The sequence below is a fragment of the Euprymna scolopes genome, chromosome 8 (assembly GCF_053919585.1).
Source record: "Euprymna scolopes isolate OS-2025 chromosome 8, ASM5391958v1, whole genome shotgun sequence".
Taxonomy (NCBI): domain Eukaryota; kingdom Metazoa; phylum Mollusca; class Cephalopoda; order Sepiida; family Sepiolidae; genus Euprymna; species Euprymna scolopes.
In genome coordinates, this window is record NC_136489.1 from 41,933,576 (window position 1) to 41,951,982 (window position 18,407).

The following is an 18,407-nucleotide window of genomic DNA, read 5'->3' on the forward strand; positions in this document are numbered from 1 at the left end:
ACCCCTAACTTATGTAATCTCCCTACTAAAATAACGATTACATTTATATGCATTAGTATATATTTTTATATTGTTTTTTAATTCTTTCTTATATATATATATATATATATATATATATATATATATATATATAGTGTAATAGTATTGAAGAGAAATTATAGATTATGGTTAGTTTGAAACCTTAAAAAATAAAAGAGCCACAATTCCTGTAAATATAAACAACTAGATTTTTAGCCCATTAAAAACGTGCAAAAGTTATAAACTGTTGACTTAGAATGCATACGTTATGCCAAATTGATGGTTGAATATGGTTAAATTTGTGCTAATTTTTACATTAAATACTAATCTCTATTAATCCCCATTAATCTCTGTGTATTGAGCAGATGCTATAATACTTAGTTCGCTGTATCTTACCATAGCAAAGGTCTATACATATTTTGAGCTAGATCGCCCCAATAGCTTTCAAGGATACTTCTAGAGTAAATGTGGTGACTAATCCTTATAAATGTCTACCTGTGCATCAGATTGACCCAGTCGTTCTGAGAAAAAAATAGAACAGGCAGACAGGTTACAAGAAATATAATATAGATTCTCGGTTTTGAGTTATTCAAATTGAATCTTTTTTGTTTGTTTGTTTTTATTCCTCTTTTCAGTGATCTTATTAATTAAGAAGAAGAAGAAGAAGAAGAAGAAGAAGAAGAAGAAGAAGAAGAAGAAGAAAAGGCAAAATCACTTACAGCTGATTTTAAAGATAAATTTATTAAGAAATGGTCAAAAGTTGACCCAATAACATTTACATTTTAGGGAGTTCGGAGAGTTGGAGTTTTCTCCCTTGAACCAAAGTTAATTCCCTTTAATGTTAGCGTTTAAAATAGATCTACTAAAAATTGAATTGCTCGGCGAGACGAAACAAGTTAACTATCAAACAATTTGCCTGTGATAATTAACTGGTCTGGGTTATTTTTGACTTGATAATTTTGTAACTTTTTTTTTTTTGTGAGTTCAATTTCAAAGAAATCTTTTCAAACTGTTGCTTTTCATTGATCTGTGGCGAATAACCCTATTTTTTAGATAGGTGCAAGCAAGACTGCAAGATGAGTGGCCGATTCCAAAAATGTATAAACATTTTGACCCCTCCTTTCATTTAAAAATTCATCAAAATTCAGAAAATCAAACAATTTTAATGTAAATTTAGTATTTATTAATTAACGATCACACAATATAATGAACCGATTATTTTTTAGGGAAAATGTATTATTTTATCTAAACAAAAACGCCTTTACTATAGTTAAGGTTTAAGTACTAAAAAAGAAAAACGCATGAATTTATTTTTGCTTTTTTTTTAATGCTGAAAATACTATCAATAATTCCCCCACTCTTTATCTGTGCCTAAATCTAAACGTAGATTCCATGAACACAACTTCTTTCTTAGAACTGCACACCTGTGGAACTCTCTTCCGTTTGCCTACTTACAATATGGTTGTCTTCAAGTCCAACGTAAACAAGTTCTTGATGAGCTTTAAGTAATCCAATTTACCAAATTTCCACAACTAACAATTACTACGATATTGTCCCATTCACTACTGTATACTCTTATCCTTGAGTAGCCTCTGGGCTTTGATAAGTGGTGACTCCTATGTAAAAAAAAAAATATAAATAAATAAATGAATAAATAAAGGATCGTAGATGTTAACAATTAAAATAGAAATTAATATTTCAGGAACATGACGATAAAAAAAGTCTCTGAAGTCCCTGTTAATGATATCAATATAAATCAAAAAAAAAATTCTTGAACTAACGATATTATCATTTAATTAAGCATTGTTTATTCACTATTTTCACAACTCCCAAAAATACATAATTGCAAAATATATTTCATGTGATTTGAATGATAACAGTTTTCAGTGAAATTTTAAATGCAATATAATTATATTTCCCTTGTATGCATTAATGTGTAAATATCAGCGTAAGAATTTTTTTTTTGTAATCTTGAAAATAAAAAACAATTGCAAAAAAAAAAAAAATGAGATACTGGGTCACTTAGAAAAAAATAATTTAAAAAATGGTATAATTTCTACTAACGGTCAATTTGAAGAAGTATGGGTGGACAGAATGACAAAAACATAAAAAGTTTATGACTTTCATATAAAAAAAACTATCTAAGGACATTTCTAGATACATAAAGTACATTTGTGTGAAACTTTAAAAAAAAATCTGCTCAGACGTTTTGGGAGTCCATAGGACTGCACACAGACACATACATGCACACAAAATGCTAATTATATATAGTAAAGATGAAAAATTGGGATTTGCATAATTAACATTCAGTGCAGTGTCCAAATTTAAGCAATTATGTCACCTTGGACTTTTAACAAAGAAAAAGAAAATAACTAAACAAGCATCATGACTACTACAATAAAAGACTACCGCAGTTCAAGAAAAAAAAAAGAGAAAAAGGAGAGATCAACTCTACTGCAACTAAGATTAAGTGAAAAAAGAAAGTTTTCATTGGAAAGTAAATTATGTAAGAATAAGAAATTACTAGTAGAAATTAAGTTAAACTTACTAAAATGACATCACGAAGGGAAAATCTATATAGCAAAATAAGATAGTTTCATTTTCCTCTCTTTTTTTTAACATAGGCATCACCACTTATCAAAACCAAGAGGCCACTCGAGGATAAAGGTTAAAGAGTGTACAGTAGACAATTGGACAATATAGTACTTGTTAGTAATGGAAATTCGGTAAATTTGTTAACTTATATGGAACGGCTCATCAAAAACTTGTTTACATTAGACTTGAAGACAACCATATTGTAGTCAGCTGGAAAGCAGGAAAACGGAAGACAATTCCATAGGCGTGCAGTTCTAAGAAAGAAGCTCTGTTCATGGAATCTACATTTAGGTTTAGGCACAGATAAACAGTGGGGGAATTATTGATAGTGTTTTCTGCTAGACGTGTTTTTCTTGTGAAAATTTGGCGAGGTGGGGGGAATAGATTGAAGCTCATCGAGCACTTGCCATGAAAATAACGATAAAGTAGAGACAAACTCGCAACATCTCTTCTGTAAGGTTGCAGGGAAAAGAAAAGGACATCTCCTACGAGACTACAAAGTCTATTTTGAACTCTATCAAGGCAGGATAAGTCCTTTCTAGCAGCTCCTGCCCAGATGTGGCAACAGTACTCCATCTTTAGACATACCTGGCTCTTATATAGATAGAGAAGTGCATCAGCAGTGAAATATCTACTGGATCGATAGAAGGATCCCACCATTTTTCCAGCAACCTTGGCAACAGATTTCATGTAAATGTTCCATTTCAGATCAGGAGTAAAGGTCAAGCCCAGAAACTTGTCAAAACATGAGACCTCCCCAAGACGAGAGCCATTCACTTCAACTGATGCCAGATGGGGATCAGAACATTGATGATGTTAAGATAGGAGCTTGGTTTTAGATGCATTAAAAGTAACAAACCGCCTCTTTCCCCATTGTACCACTTGCTCAAGATCAGAGGAGAAAGAATCAGAGAAAACTTGGTCATTTACAGTCTTAGATGTGCTACCATAGATAGTAGTGTTATCAGCATAAATGTCTACAAATGATGTAAGGATGTGATTTGGAAGATCATTAATGTAGATCAGGAAGAAAGTTGGGCGCAGAATGGACTCCTAAGAGACTCCAGCATTAATACTGTGAGCTTCTGATTTTTGCCCATCAACCACTACTCTTATGAACCTATCAGAGAAAAATGATTTAATAATTAAGACATTTCCAGCTATACCATAGCTGGAGATCTTGTGAAGTAAACCTTTATGCCATACTTTATCAAAGGCCTTTGATATGTCAAGAGCAATTGCCCCAGAAAGGTTGCCTCCGTCGAGAGATTCGCTAATCTTATCAGATATAACTGTAAGCACAACTGCTGTAGATCTAGCAGAATGGAAACCATATTGCGTGTCACTAAGAAGTTTATTTTTGCTGAGATGGTTGATTACTTCTCTATTTAACACAGATTCCAGCAACTTACTCATGACGCACAGGAGACTTATTGGCCTGTACTGAGAGGGAGGGGGATGAGCAATCACCTGAATTCTTAAATACAGGGCATGGCTCTTATCTTTTATCTTACGTAAGGATGGATGTGTTAATAAGAGACCCTATTGCACTCTCCGGATAGGTTGCTTGGCAGATTATGAAACATTACTATAAGGATGCTAAGAGCAATTTAAAAGTATCAAAAGTATTTTCGCATTCTCATTGAAAAAGAGAAAAAAATATGAGAGCCATTCTAAAAGTAATGAATCATATCTTTTAACTAAAAGAAAAAGTTGAAGTGTTATGAAGGCAGAAGTGGTACCATTAAAACGAGCAACCTTTTGTACTCTGGAATTTATTATTCTACATAGTCATCACCATTCTCAATGCACTTTTGCCAGCAATAGAGTGGTGGCTGTTCATAAGCGTCTGGAGTGTGCTTTGTCACGCACATCTCTGTCACCACTTAAAATCAACGAACTGGGCTGACATCAACTGCATCAGCTTTGTAAACATTCAACAGGTGCCAGTGAATGTTAATCGGTTCAGTTTTTTCTGTATGGAGGAATTCAATGGCGCATCTTTGCTTCTAACGCACATTCATAACAGAGATTGATTTCTTAGTCTCACACTGTCAATATCTGCAACAGAGATATGAAACGTTCAAGTCATGAATGCATAAGTTCAATCATCATAGCAATGTAATTTTCAATCCCCTTTAATCCATTCAGGCAGAACAAAAACATAAAAGAAAATACTTTTGGAATGTCCCTAATATTAAAATGAAGATGGTGTGCTTTTACTGTTTTGTCAACATGTAACAACCATTACAATTGCTGCTTTTTATGAGAAATTTGCAAAAAAAGAAAACAAAACAACTCAACAAGCATCACAACTAATACAACAGCTGAAACAAAGGAAAAGGAAAGAGAAAAAAGTGACCACCACAAAAGTTTCTAACTTACTAAAATAACTAACTCACACAAGCAGAAACTGCTTGGATTATTTCTACATTATTGATGATGTCTCATTCGCATATCTTCCATGGGGATTGACTTAGAAAACCTTTGTTTCTTTCAGCTTGAAAAACATGACATCATTCGCCATCGTTTAACAACTCCGTTTTGTCTATGGTTTGACGTGTTATCTTTTGCCCGAACTTAACATCAAATTTACAAAAGAAAAAGAAAAGACAACTATTTCGGCAGCTGAAACAAAGAAAGAGAAAAAAAGGCAATCAACTCTACTGTGACTACCACAAAATGTATGCATAAAATATACAAGACACATCATCAAGAAAAAGAATTTTCGAGCGCATAATTTTACACACTTGCACAGAATCGAAAACAAATTTCATTTTTTTTTAAATAAATTTCTGATAAAAGATGTAAAATCTCACCAAGTATAAACTCGTCCAACTCGGTCAACAACATTTCGAAGATCTAAAAATGATTTCACCACCAATCCGTGATCAGAAAACAACTTCTTTGCATCTTCGCTGATCGACACGCCAACTTTGAGAACACTAAAATTAAAGAAGAACACAAAAAAATAAATATAAAAAAATTTCGACAATAAAATCTATTATTTCGATTATTAAGACATGTTATTCTCACAACATTTCAGCCGATGTAACCTCCAAATTGTTTCAAGTTCATCTTTTTTAACTTTATAATTTTCACTTCTGCCTGGACAAGATGTAACAAGAACAATCTATCGCTGTGGATTCATTAAAGGGTTGCATTCAACATTCTATATAAGTTCCTAAATTTGACAAACTTTCGCAAGTTTGAAAAAGTGCTCTTGAAAAAAGGTCAGAGGTTTCATCACCCAAAATGATTTTTTGGTGATTTTGTAAGAGTTTGTTCTGTGTATTCAAGGTAATTCATATAATATACAGATTGCCCAATTGTAAAATACACTTAAATATCATACTTTAATTCATGCAGATTTCATATTTAATGTTAGAGAGCAAATTCTCTATTGATTATTATATTGTACCCAATATATAATTGTGATTTCAAAAGTTGAAAAGAAGATGACTAGGGTGCCATTGTCTAGAATTGAAACCAAAACATTCAGCTCTCCAGTGTTATTCGCTATCATCTGAGCTAAGGCCACATGCTTATCAAAACCTTGCAAATTAACTCACTTAAATATATAAATGCATATTTGTACATGTGTAAAGGATACACATTAGTTCAATTTACGTCTGCCAAATTTAAATTTTTCCATTTTGGCCCCTTAGTAGCTTTTTTCTGGTTAAAACTGAAATCAAATTAGTTTCACATGTACAAACAACCTACATATTAAGTTGCAAGTCTGTAGACCCAAACTTGACAGAGTAGTTTAGTAGAAACTGTTCCTCACACACAAAATCACATATATAACAGGCACTTTATTTTGGGGAGATGAGGAAGGATGACACAAACGAAGCTATTTTTAATAACATGCATAGATTAGCCTAATTAATCTGGAGCACAAATTAGATCCAATATTTGCTGGAACATTTTTGTTTTTTATGGGAGGTGATTTTTACCTAATACTGCTTGGGAACCAGTACATTAATACTGCTTTGTTGTTAAATCTCTGAAACAGTGTCTCATGATAAACAACTGATGATGCCTGAAATAACATTGGGATTTGTGTGAATTCATGAAAGAAGAATGATGCAGCGATTGCAGGGCAATAAAATGAGTTTCCAGCTTAGAAAAGTTTTGTTTTATATACTTTTAAAGGTTGAAAAACTTCCAAGACTATATATATATATATATATATATATATATATATATATATATATAGAGAGAGAGAGAGAGAGAGAGAGAGAGAGAGAGAGAAAATAAGTTAAGATAAAGTGTAAAGTTATATAGAAACTTTATTACATTATCAAGTTAATAAGAGTTACAGAAAGAGGAATAAGGAAGAAACCTTTTTAGGCCATGGCATTTCGAAGCTAAATACTTCTTGTCAGAAGAGGAGAAAAAGTCGGCATTATACAAATGTAAAGGTAAAAAGACAACATTGACTTTGAAAACATTCAGATTAGAAATGGGAAAGTTTTTGAGATCAGAATTATAAAAAATTATATATGCATACATTATATATATATATATATATATATATATATATATATATATATATATATATATATATATATATATATATATATATATATATATTAGAGAGAGAGAGAGAGTAGAATATGTTTGTTCATAGAAGTACTACCTAGGAAAAATAACACAATTATTACATTTTTTAAGATTTCTTCATCAAACTTGCAAAAATATATGCACATATTACATAGGTTTTATGGTAATCCAAAAATTAAAAGAAAAAACAGCAATTCTATTAGCTAAATATTTAGAGATTTTAGAAAAATCTGTATTGGAATCAGGAATTTAGAAGAAAATTGTTAATTAGATTCAAGAAAAATATTGGAATCGTCCCATCATTAGCTGGTAGCCTCCCTCATATATTCCAAAGGGTTACCATACAGGAGGTAACAGGAGCTCTTCAGCTGTGATGAAGGCAATTTATCTAGGAGAAGGAAACTGATGGAAAATAAAGCAGATAGAAAGAGACTGTTTGCCTTATAAGGCAATCTTCTATTAAGGTGTCACAAACAAAACACCCACATTCAATTTGTCATGAGCCAGAAAACTGTCATGAGAATGTTTATGTCAGTGAACATTCTCGCCAGAGAGAACTTGAATGCCTACTAGACATTATCCTCAAGTGTCTAAGGTCTTTCTGTACAGGGGTTTGTCAGTACAATCTGGCATAATGATACTTTTCCGTCCAAGTAAACCCTGATTAAATATTCAAAAATTACATAGTGCCTGTAGCCCAAATAATATCTCCTCGGTATGGCAAACCCACACTGGTTTTTACGAGGAATGATGCACCTTTTCCAAATGATGTTACCTCAAGTAGCAACACAAAGCTGGATACTCCACCAGTAAAACCAGAGACTATAAAGAAAGATAAACTATAACATATAAAGATGATCAATTTGGTAGAGGAAATTATGTTCTTAAATTCTTTACCAACTCAGTGTTGGTTTGATAAAGAACTTTAATGGAATATTTAAATATCTATGTATCTTATTTAGAGTTCAAGTGTAAGATAAGGTGCCCTTTGATATCCGAGACCGAAACTTTGACTGAAAGACAATGAAACAAGAGTCTAACCGGAAATCCCAGATTTTGATAATGCATTAGACTGTTACAAAAGTCAGATTCATTTAAAACTAGCATGTTTACCAGGCAATTGACCAGGAACATGGAAAACAAAATAAGTGTTAGAAATTGTACATAACATTTTCCTCTTACAATTTCTCTCTCTCTCTCTCTCTATATATATATATATATATATATATATATATATATATATATATATATATATATATATATATATATATATATATATATATATACTCCTCCCCTTTCAATTCTATTCTCCTATCTGTGCTCACCTTGGTTTTCTCTGGTAACTGCATAAAATATCATTGACAAATTACTACATAATAGCATTAAAAAAAAAAAAATCACTCTAAATGTTTACGAATCCACCCAACCACTAATTCTGTTTCTTGTGATTTACAGAATAATGAGTATTAAAAATGTGTGTCAATATTTTGTCTGAGGAAATGCTAAAATAAGAATATATCAGCTTCCGGAGTGTACCTTGTATAGTTTTTGCTTTTAGCTAGAAATACAGATATTCAATTTTTCTTTATAAATGATAAAAATTAATTTTTGGCAAAATTATAGTGTAGTTAACAGCATAAAAAAAAAAACAGAAAAAAGAAATAAATAAGCAACAAATGACTTCTTGAATGGAGAGCTATTTTTGTAATAGAAAAATGATCCAAAAATTTGATAGTAAAAAATATAACAATTGCAGAAGAAAATTTTTTTCCAATTCTGAAAATGAAGTGTAGGCAAAATTGGCAGCATCAATTCAGTCTGAAATCCTTGAATTGTAAAAAAAAATCCTGGTAAAATTAGTACAGTTAAATAAGCTTTCAATTGTAAAAAAATCTAGATAAAAAAATTAGTTGCATTAATAGAATCAGATAACCTATCAATTGTAAAAATTTCTACCTAAAAAAATTAGTTGCATTAATAGAATCAGATAAACTTTCAATTGTAAAAAATTCTAGATAAAAAAATTAGTTGCATTAATAGAATCAGATAAGCTTTCAATTGTAAAAATTCCAAGATAAAAAATTAGTTGCATTAATAGAATCAGATAAGCTTTCAATTGTAAAAATTCTAGATAAAAAATTAGTTGCATTAATAGAATCAGATAAGCTTTCAATTGTAAAAAATTCTAGATAAAAAAATTAGTAGCATTAATAGAATCAGATAAGCTTTTATTTGTAAAAAATTCTAGATAAAAAAAATTAGTTGCATTAATAGAATCAGATAAGCTTTATATTGTAAAAAATTCTAGATAAAAAAATTAGTAGAATTAATAGAATCAGATAAGCTTTCAATTGTAAAAATTTCTAGATAAAAAATTAGTTGCATTAATAGAATCAGATAAGCTTTCAATTGTAAAAATTCTAGATAAAAAATTAGTTGCATTAATAGAATCAGATAAGCTTTCAATTGTAAAAATTCTAGATAAAAAATTAGTTGCATTAATAGAATCAGATAAGCTTTCAATTGTAAAAAATTCTAGATAAAAAAATTAGTAGCATTAATAGAATCAGATAAGCTTTTATTTGTAAAAAATTCTAGATAAAAAAAATTAGTTGCATTAATAGAATCAGATAAGCTTTATATTGTAAAAAATTCTAGATAAAAAAATTAGTAGAATTAATAGAATCAGATAAGCTTTCAATTGTAAAAAATTCTAGATATAAAATTAGTTGCATTAATAGAATCAGATAAGCTTTCAATTGTAATAAATTCTAGATAAAACAATTAGTTGCATTAATAGAATCAGATAAGCTTTCAATTGTAAAAAATTCTAGATAAAACAATTAGTTGCATTAATAGAATCAGATAAGCTTTCAATTGTAAAAATTTCTAGATAAAAAAATTAGTTGCATTAATAGAATCAGATAAGCTTTCAATTGTAAAAAATTCTAGATAAAAAATTAGTTGCATTAATAGAATCAGATAAGCTTTCAATTGTAAAATATTCTAGATAAAAAAATTAGTTGCATTAATAGAATCAGATAAGCTTTCAATTGTAAAAAATTCTAGATAAAAAATTAGTTGCATTAATAGAATCAGATAAGCTTTCAATTGTAAAAATTCTAGATAAAAAATTAGTTGCATTAATAGAATCAGATAAGCTTTCAATTGTAAAAAATTCTAGATAAAAAATTAGTTGCATTAATAGAATCAGATAAGCTTTCAATTGTAAAAATTCTAGATAAAAAATTAGTTGCATTAATAGAATCAGATAAGCTTTCAATTGTAAAAAATTCTAGATAAAAAATTAGTTGCATTAATAGAATCAGATAAGCTTTCAATTGTAAAAATTCTAGATAAAAAATTAGTTGCATTAATAGAATCAGATAAGCTTTCAATTGTAAAAATTCTAAATATAAAATTAGTTGCATTAATAGAATCAGATAAGCTTTCAATTGTAAAAATTCTAGATAAAATATTAGTTGCATTAATAGAATCAGATAAGCTTTCAATTGTAAAAAATTCTAGATAAAAAAATTAGTAGCATTAATAGAATCAGATAAGCTTTTAATTGTAAAAAATTCTAGATAAAAAAAATTAGTTGCATTAATAGAATCAGATAAGCTTTCAATTGTAAAAAATTCTAGATAAAAAAATTAGTAGAATTAATAGAATCAGATAAGCTTTCAATTGTAAAAAATTCTAGATATAAAATTAGTTGCATTAATAGAATCAGATAAGCTTTCAATTGTAAAAAATTCTAGATAAAACAATTAGTTGCATTAATAGAATCAGATAAGCTTTCAATTGTAAAAAATTCTAGATAAAACAATTAGTTGCATTAATAGAATCAGATAAGCTTTCAATTGTAAAAAATTCTAGATAAAAAATTAGTTGCATTAATAGAATCAGATAAGCTTTCAATTGTAAAAAATCTAGATAAAAAATTAGTTGCATTAATAGAATCAGATAAGCTTTCAATTGTAAAAATTCTAGATAAAAAAATTAGTAGAATTAATAGAATCAGATAAGCTTTCAATTGTAAAAAATTCTAGATATAAAATTAGTTGCATTAATAGAATCAGATAAGCTTTCAATTGTAAAAAATTCTAGATAAAACAATTAGTTGCATTAATAGAATCAGATAAGCTTTCAATTGTAAAAAATTCTAGATAAAACAATTAGTTGCATTAATAGAATCAGATAAGCTTTCAATTGTAAAAAATTCTAGATAAAAAAAATTAGTTGCATTAATAGAATCAGATAAGCTTTCAATTGTAAAAAATTCTAGATAAAAAAATTAGTAGAATTAATAGAATCAGATAAGCTTTCAATTGTAAAAAATTCTAGATATAAAATTAGTTGCATTAATAGAATCAGATAAGCTTTCAATTGTAAAAAATTCTAGATAAAACAATTAGTTGCATTAATAGAATCAGATAAGCTTTCAATTGTAAAAAATTCTAGATAAAACAATTAGTTGCATTAATAGAATCAGATAAGCTTTCAATTGTAAAAAATTCTAGATAAAAAATTAGTTGCATTAATAGAATCAGATAAGCTTTCAATTGTAAAAAATCTAGATAAAAAATTAGTTGCATTAATAGAATCAGATAAGCTTTCAATTGTAAAAAATTCTAGATAAAAAATTAGTTGCATTAATAGAATCAGATAAGCTTTCAATTGTAAAAAATCTAGATAAAAAATTAGTTGCATTAATAGAATCAGATAAGCTTTCAATTGTAAAATATTCTAGATAAAAAAATTAGTTGCATTAATAGAATCAGATAAGCTTTCAATTGTAAAAAATTCTAGATAAAAAAATTAGTTGCATTAATAGAATCAGATAAGCTTTCAATTGTAAAATATTCTAGATAAAAAAATTAGTTGCATTAATAGAATCAGATAAGCTTTCAATTGTAAAATATTCTAGATAAAAAAATTAGTTGCATTAATAGAATCAGATAAGCTTTCAATTGTAAAAAATTCTAGATAAAAAAATTAGTTGCATTAATAGAATCAGATAAGCTTTCAATTGTAAAAAATTCTAGATAAAAAATTAGTTGCATTAATAGAATCAGATAAGCTTTCAATTGTAAAAAATTCTAGATAAAAAATTAGTTGCATTAATAGAATCAGATAAGCTTTCAATTGTAAAAAATCTAGATAAAAAATTAGTTGCATTAATAGAATCAGATAAGCTTTCAATTGTAAAAAATTCTAGATAAAAAAATTAGTTGCATTAATAGAATCAGATAAGCTTTCAATTGTAAAAAATTCTAGATAAAAAATTAGTTGCATTAATAGAATCAGATAAGCTTTCAATTGTAAAAAATTCTAGATAAAAAAATTAGTTGCATTAATAGAATCAGATAAGCTTTCAATTGTAAAATATTCTAGATAAAAAAATTAGTTGCATTAATAGAATCAGATAAGCTTTCAATTGTAAAAAATTCTAGATAAAAAATTAGTTGCATTAATAGAATCAGATAAGCTTTCAATTGTAAAAAATTCTAGATAAAAAATTAGTTGCATTAATAGAATCAGATAAGCTTTCAATTGTAAAAAATTCTAGATAAAAAAATTAGTTGCATTAATAGAATCAGATAAGCTTTCAATTGTAAAAAATTCTAGATAAAAAATTAGTTGCATTAATAGAATCAGATAAGCTTTCAATTGTAAAAAATCTAGATAAAAAATTAGTTGCATTAATAGAATCAGATAAGCTTTCAATTGTAAAAAATTCTAGATAAAAAATTAGTTGCATTAATAGAATCAGATAAGCTTTCAATTGTAAAAAATTCTAGATAAAAAAATTAGTTGCATTAATAGAATCAGATAAGCTTTCAATTGTAAAAAATTCTAGATAAAAAATTAGTTGCATTAATAGAATCAGATAAGCTTTCAATTGTAAAAAATTCTAGATAAAAAATTAGTTGCATTAATAGAATCAGATAAGCTTTCAATTGTAAAAAATTCTAGATAAAAAAATTAGTTGCATTAATAGAATCAGATAAGCTTTCAATTGTAAAAAATTCTAGATAAAAAATTAGTTGCATTAATAGAATCAGATAAGCTTTCAATTGTAAAAAATCTAGATAAAAAATTAGTTGCATTAATAGAATCAGATAAGCTTTCAATTGTAAAAAATTCTAGATAAAAAAATTAGTTGCATTAATAGAATCAGATAAGCTTTCAATTGTAAAAAATTCTAGATAAAAAAATTAGTTGCATTAATAGAATCAGATAAGCTTTCAATTGTAAAATATTCTAGATAAAAAAATTAGTTGCATTAATAGAATCAGATAAGCTTTCAATTGTAAAATATTCTAGATAAAAAAATTAGTTGCATTAATAGAATCAGATAAGCTTTCAATTGTAAAAAATTCTAGATAAAAAAATTAGTTGCATTAATAGAATCAGATAAGCTTTCAATTGTAAAAAATTCTAGATAAAAAATTAGTTGCATTAATAGAATCAGATAAGCTTTCAATTGTAAAAAATTCTAGATAAAAAATTAGTTGCATTAATAGAATCAGATAAGCTTTCAATTGTAAAAAATCTAGATAAAAAATTAGTTGCATTAATAGAATCAGATAAGCTTTCAATTGTAAAATATTCTAGATAAAAAAATTAGTTGCATTAATAGAATCAGATAAGCTTTCAATTGTAAAAAATTCTAGATAAAAAAATTAGTTGCATTAATAGAATCAGATAAGCTTTCAATTGTAAAAATTCTAGATAAAAAATTAGTTGCATTAATAGAATCAGATAAGCTTTCAATTGTAAAAAATTCTAGATAAAAAATTAGTTGCATTAATAGAATCAGATAAGCTTTCAATTGTAAAAATTCCTAGATAAAAAATTAGTTGCATTAATAGAATCAGATAAGCTTTCAATTGTAAAAAATTCTAGATAAAAAAATTAGTTGCATTAATAGAATCAGATAAGCTTTCAATTGTAAAAATTCTAAATATAAAATTAGTTGCATTAATAGAATCAGATAAGCTTTCAATTGTAAAAATTCTAGATAAAAAATTAGTTGCATTAATAGAATCAGATAAGCTTTATATTGTAAAAAATTCTAGATAAAAAAATTAGTAGCATTAATAGAATCAGATAAGCTTTCAATTGTAAAAAATTCTAGATAAAAAATTAGTTGCATTAATAGAATCAGATAAGCTTTCAATTGTAAAAATTCTAGATAAAAAATTAGTTGCATTAATAGAATCAGATAAGCTTTCAATTGTAAAAATTCTAGATAAAAAATTAGTTGCATTAATAGAATCAGATAAGCTTTCAATTGTAAAATATTCTAGATAAAAAAATTAGTAGCATTAATAGAATCAGATAAGCTTTATATTGTAAAAAATTCTAGATAAAAAATTAGTTGCATTAATAGAATCAGATAAGCTTTATATTGTAAAAAATTCTAGATAAAAAATTAGTTGCATTAATAGAATCAGATAAGCTTTCAATTGTAAAAAATTTCTAGATAAAAAAATTAGTTGCATTAATAGAATCAGATAAGCTTTTAATTGTAAAATATTCTAGATAAAAAAATTAGTAGCATTAATAGAATCATATAAGCTTTATATTGTAAAAAATTATAGATAAAAAAATTAGTAGCATTAATAGAATAAGAAAAGCTTTCAATTGTAAAAATTTCTAGATAAAAAAATTAGTTGCATTAATAGAATCAGATAAGCTTTCAATTGTAAAAATTCCTAGATAAAAAAATTAGTTGCATTAATAGAATCAGATAAGCTTTCAATTGTAAAAAATTCTAGATAAAAAAATTAGTTGCATTAATAGAATCAAATAAGCTTTCAATTGTAAAAAATTCTAGATAAAAAATAGTAGCATCACTTCAGTCTGAACCTGCAGAACAAAATATCAACAATTAAAAGAAAAAATGTTAAAAATTCCTATTCTTTTTAAATTGTTTCTATTATAAAGAGACAAAAACATAAAAGATCAAATCAGGTGCTGCAATATTTTGAGAGTATGGCCATAAAAATTTGGATGATTACATGATAACAGTCTTTTGTCTTGACATGAGAACACTACTACGCATTGTTGATCCTGACTGAATTCTTTACCTGGAAAAGCTTCTCCGACTGAATTTTTTTTTTTTTGCTTGGGACAACTACAATTTTATAATACAAGAATGGCTCTTCATTCAAAATCAGAAATCTGTACGGAATATTGAATGGATCCCTTTATTTAATCCACAGGGTTAACATGCTCCTGTTCCCTCAGCCATGGTCGAGTAGCATGCTACTCCCATGGATTAAATAAAAGGTTCCTTTCAAAATTATGTATAGATTCCTGAGTTTGACAATATAACCCTGAAGAAGATCAGAGGTTACATTGGCCAAAATGTCGAGAATCACACTTAAGATGAGAGCAGTAGTCCGAATAATCTTAATACAAAATTCAAATTTTTTTCTCCACACAGTCAATCAGAAAAAAATTTTCCAGAGTTAAAATAACAAAAACTTTTTGGACACTCAATTAAAAAAATTTTTTAATAATATTCAGATTTTTTCAAATATACACCTAAAGAAGGTTGGAGATTACATTGTGTGTGAGAACAGTAGTCTGACTAATCCAAATATTACAAATTATCAATCCTCATCTCTAAAAGTTCAGAAAACGTTCAGAAACATAAAAGGTTCAGAACTGAAAAACTGTGACAACTGAATTGCAAAATGATTCATACGGACGCTAAAAGGCAAATGGCTCTAATTGTTTACCGTCTTTTTGTCTTTGATTTATTTAGATTCGCTTTTTTCCTCACTTCCTAAAGCAAATAAGCTTTTTAGCGTTCATAGGAATCACTTGGTGATTCACTCACCACAAAACTATGGTGGTCGATAGAAAATTTAGAAAGTTGTTTGTTATCTATTTTGTTATGCCCTTCCCTTTCTGTAATGTTAACTATACCATACTTTTGCAATTTTTTTTTTTATAAATACCTTGAATTTGCCAAAAGTTCATGCAATGATTGTGGAAATGGTTTAGCCAATACATTAAGTCGAACCAGAACGCAAAGACCATTTTTGACTGCCAATTGCAACAATGCCACGGGCTGTCTTACTTTGTCTTTTGTTACCCATTCAGCATCGAGACCACAAACCTAAAATTAAAGAAGTCAAAATTATAATTTCGAGTGAGGACAAATAATAAAAATGAGTAGAATTCATTTAAATATCATACAGATAGAGTTAAAATAATTAAAAGAAACTAAGTCTGGAAGAGTTGCTTCCCTTAGCACAAAAGCAAAATCTAGCATTTTAACTTATTTATGTATTATGAGCAGGGAAACTTGATGTTGGTCACAATTGAATGTACTTTTTCATTATGCTTCTAATTTCATAATTACATTTTTTTTTATTTTTACTTCCCCCTCCTCCTAACATAACTGGAAAAGCTAAAATGTTGGAAAATATCTCTGAACTAGTGTCTTATACATATGGTTTAAATTTCAATAACATATACATTTTTGGGTACTTCTGCAGTTTATGGACCATACTATTTTTTGCATAGGATTTTAAAGTAAAATTCGATTTTTATTGTATCTTTAATTTATTACATTGTCAGCTGAAAGTACAGAATAATTAACAAAGCTTCATCCTCCTCATGTTAAGAATGGATTTCTAAATAATAACATTATTATCTCAGTATGGTCTATAAGTGCAGAAGTACCCATTTTTTTAAGTTTTAAAGGTATTTATGTTTTAATGGATCACTTAGAAGTAGGGGGCACGTAAATATTTGGCACACAAAGGGTAGCATAGAGATTCAGGATTATTTCAATTGTCTTTCCCCAAAAAGTTTTATACATATGATATAAATTCTATAAAAATAGAATGCATTTGTAATTTTTTTTTTTTTAATTTCATATCCCTTAGAGATTCAGGGCCACTTCCATTGTCTTCCTCGGTAAATTTTACATAAGAATGCACTTTTAGACCTTAAGTAGATTATTTAAACTTTCTTTCTAATGCACAGACAAGCATATAACCTTTTAATTTTATATAGAGAAAAGATTTAATTATTACGTACACTTACTCAGCAAGTCTTTTTATTTATCTTACAAAATCATTATTACTTTATTTTAATATGATTTAAAAAATTCAATTATTATGGTATCGATAGGTAATTAAATTACATTGGTTAATAACAAATTTGTCATCCACATTTTTTTTCAGACTATTTAGGACGAACCTGATGCACTAAATCCAAAAATCACATTGGTTTTGCTCAATCAAGTCAAGTGTTTGAGCTATGGTCACATTGTTTTTTACATTTTTGTTAACATGTATGCAGGTGTGGAGCATTTTAGAAGATTTTTGTGGGGATGAAATACCATGTCGAATAATTGTCTTGACTGGAAATGATTATTTTAATTACAAGAAGTATTCAGGTTTAATAAGTTCTGGGTGATTATGTTGAAAAAGGATAAGTTTGAAGTCATAAAACCTCAAAATCTTCCAAAAATCGGTACAGCAAAGCATAAAGTTGGTGGATCAAAACTAAAGTTAATGGGGCAACCGCCCCAGTAAGTCTATAGGAAACTCCAACCCTCTGGTGGACAGAAACAAAATACTCTTCCCACCGCTGCACATCAAGCAGTTCACCAAGGCTCTAGTCAAGGATGGTGACTGTTTCACTTATTTGTGTTGGGCTTTTCCAGGCTGGCATCTTTGACAGTCTTCAGATCTGGCAGCTCATCAGAGATCCAGAGTTCAAAAACTCCATGAATGAAGTGGAAGCATGGAAAGCATTAGTTCTGGCAGTAAAAAACTTTCTTAGCAACAATGATGCCAGAAACTATGCAGAACTTGTCAACAACATACTGACTGCTTTCAGAAACCTGGGCTGCAACATGAGCGTCAAGATGTACTTCCTATTTTCACATATGGACTGGTTTCCTGAGAACCTTTGTTCAATGAGTGACAAACAGGGAAAGAGATTCCATCAGGATCTAAAAGAGATGGAGATCAGGTATTGGGGTCGCTGAAATGCAGTCATGATGGCTGATTACTGTTAGAATCTGAAAAGAGGTCTCTCTGCTGCTAAGCATTCCAGGAAAGAAATGGAAGTTCAAGCCTGCAGTTTGAACAATGGTGAAACAGCATGCAATTTACGTGTACTTATTTTTATCAATGTCCACCATTCAGTTTACAGTAATCGATGTTCTATCAGCTAATCAATAT

The 18,407-nt window shown here is 28.1% G+C and overlaps 1 protein-coding gene across 2 annotated transcripts in view; it reads right to left on the minus strand.

Annotated features, from left to right (window-relative positions):
* The window catches only part of LOC145283525 (exonuclease 3'-5' domain-containing protein 2-like), a 319,857-nt gene that overhangs the window by 139,050 nt on the left and 162,400 nt on the right, over window positions 1-18,407 (minus strand). For both annotated transcript variants that reach the window (XM_080132391.1, XM_080132392.1), the window contains exons 3-4: window positions 16,164-16,324; window positions 5,433-5,558 (exon numbers count right to left, since the gene is read on the minus strand). In XM_080132391.1, the coding sequence (XP_079988517.1) occupies window positions 5,433-5,558; window positions 16,164-16,324 (287 nt within the window). The remainder of the gene's footprint in view (window positions 1-5,432; window positions 5,559-16,163; window positions 16,325-18,407) is intronic.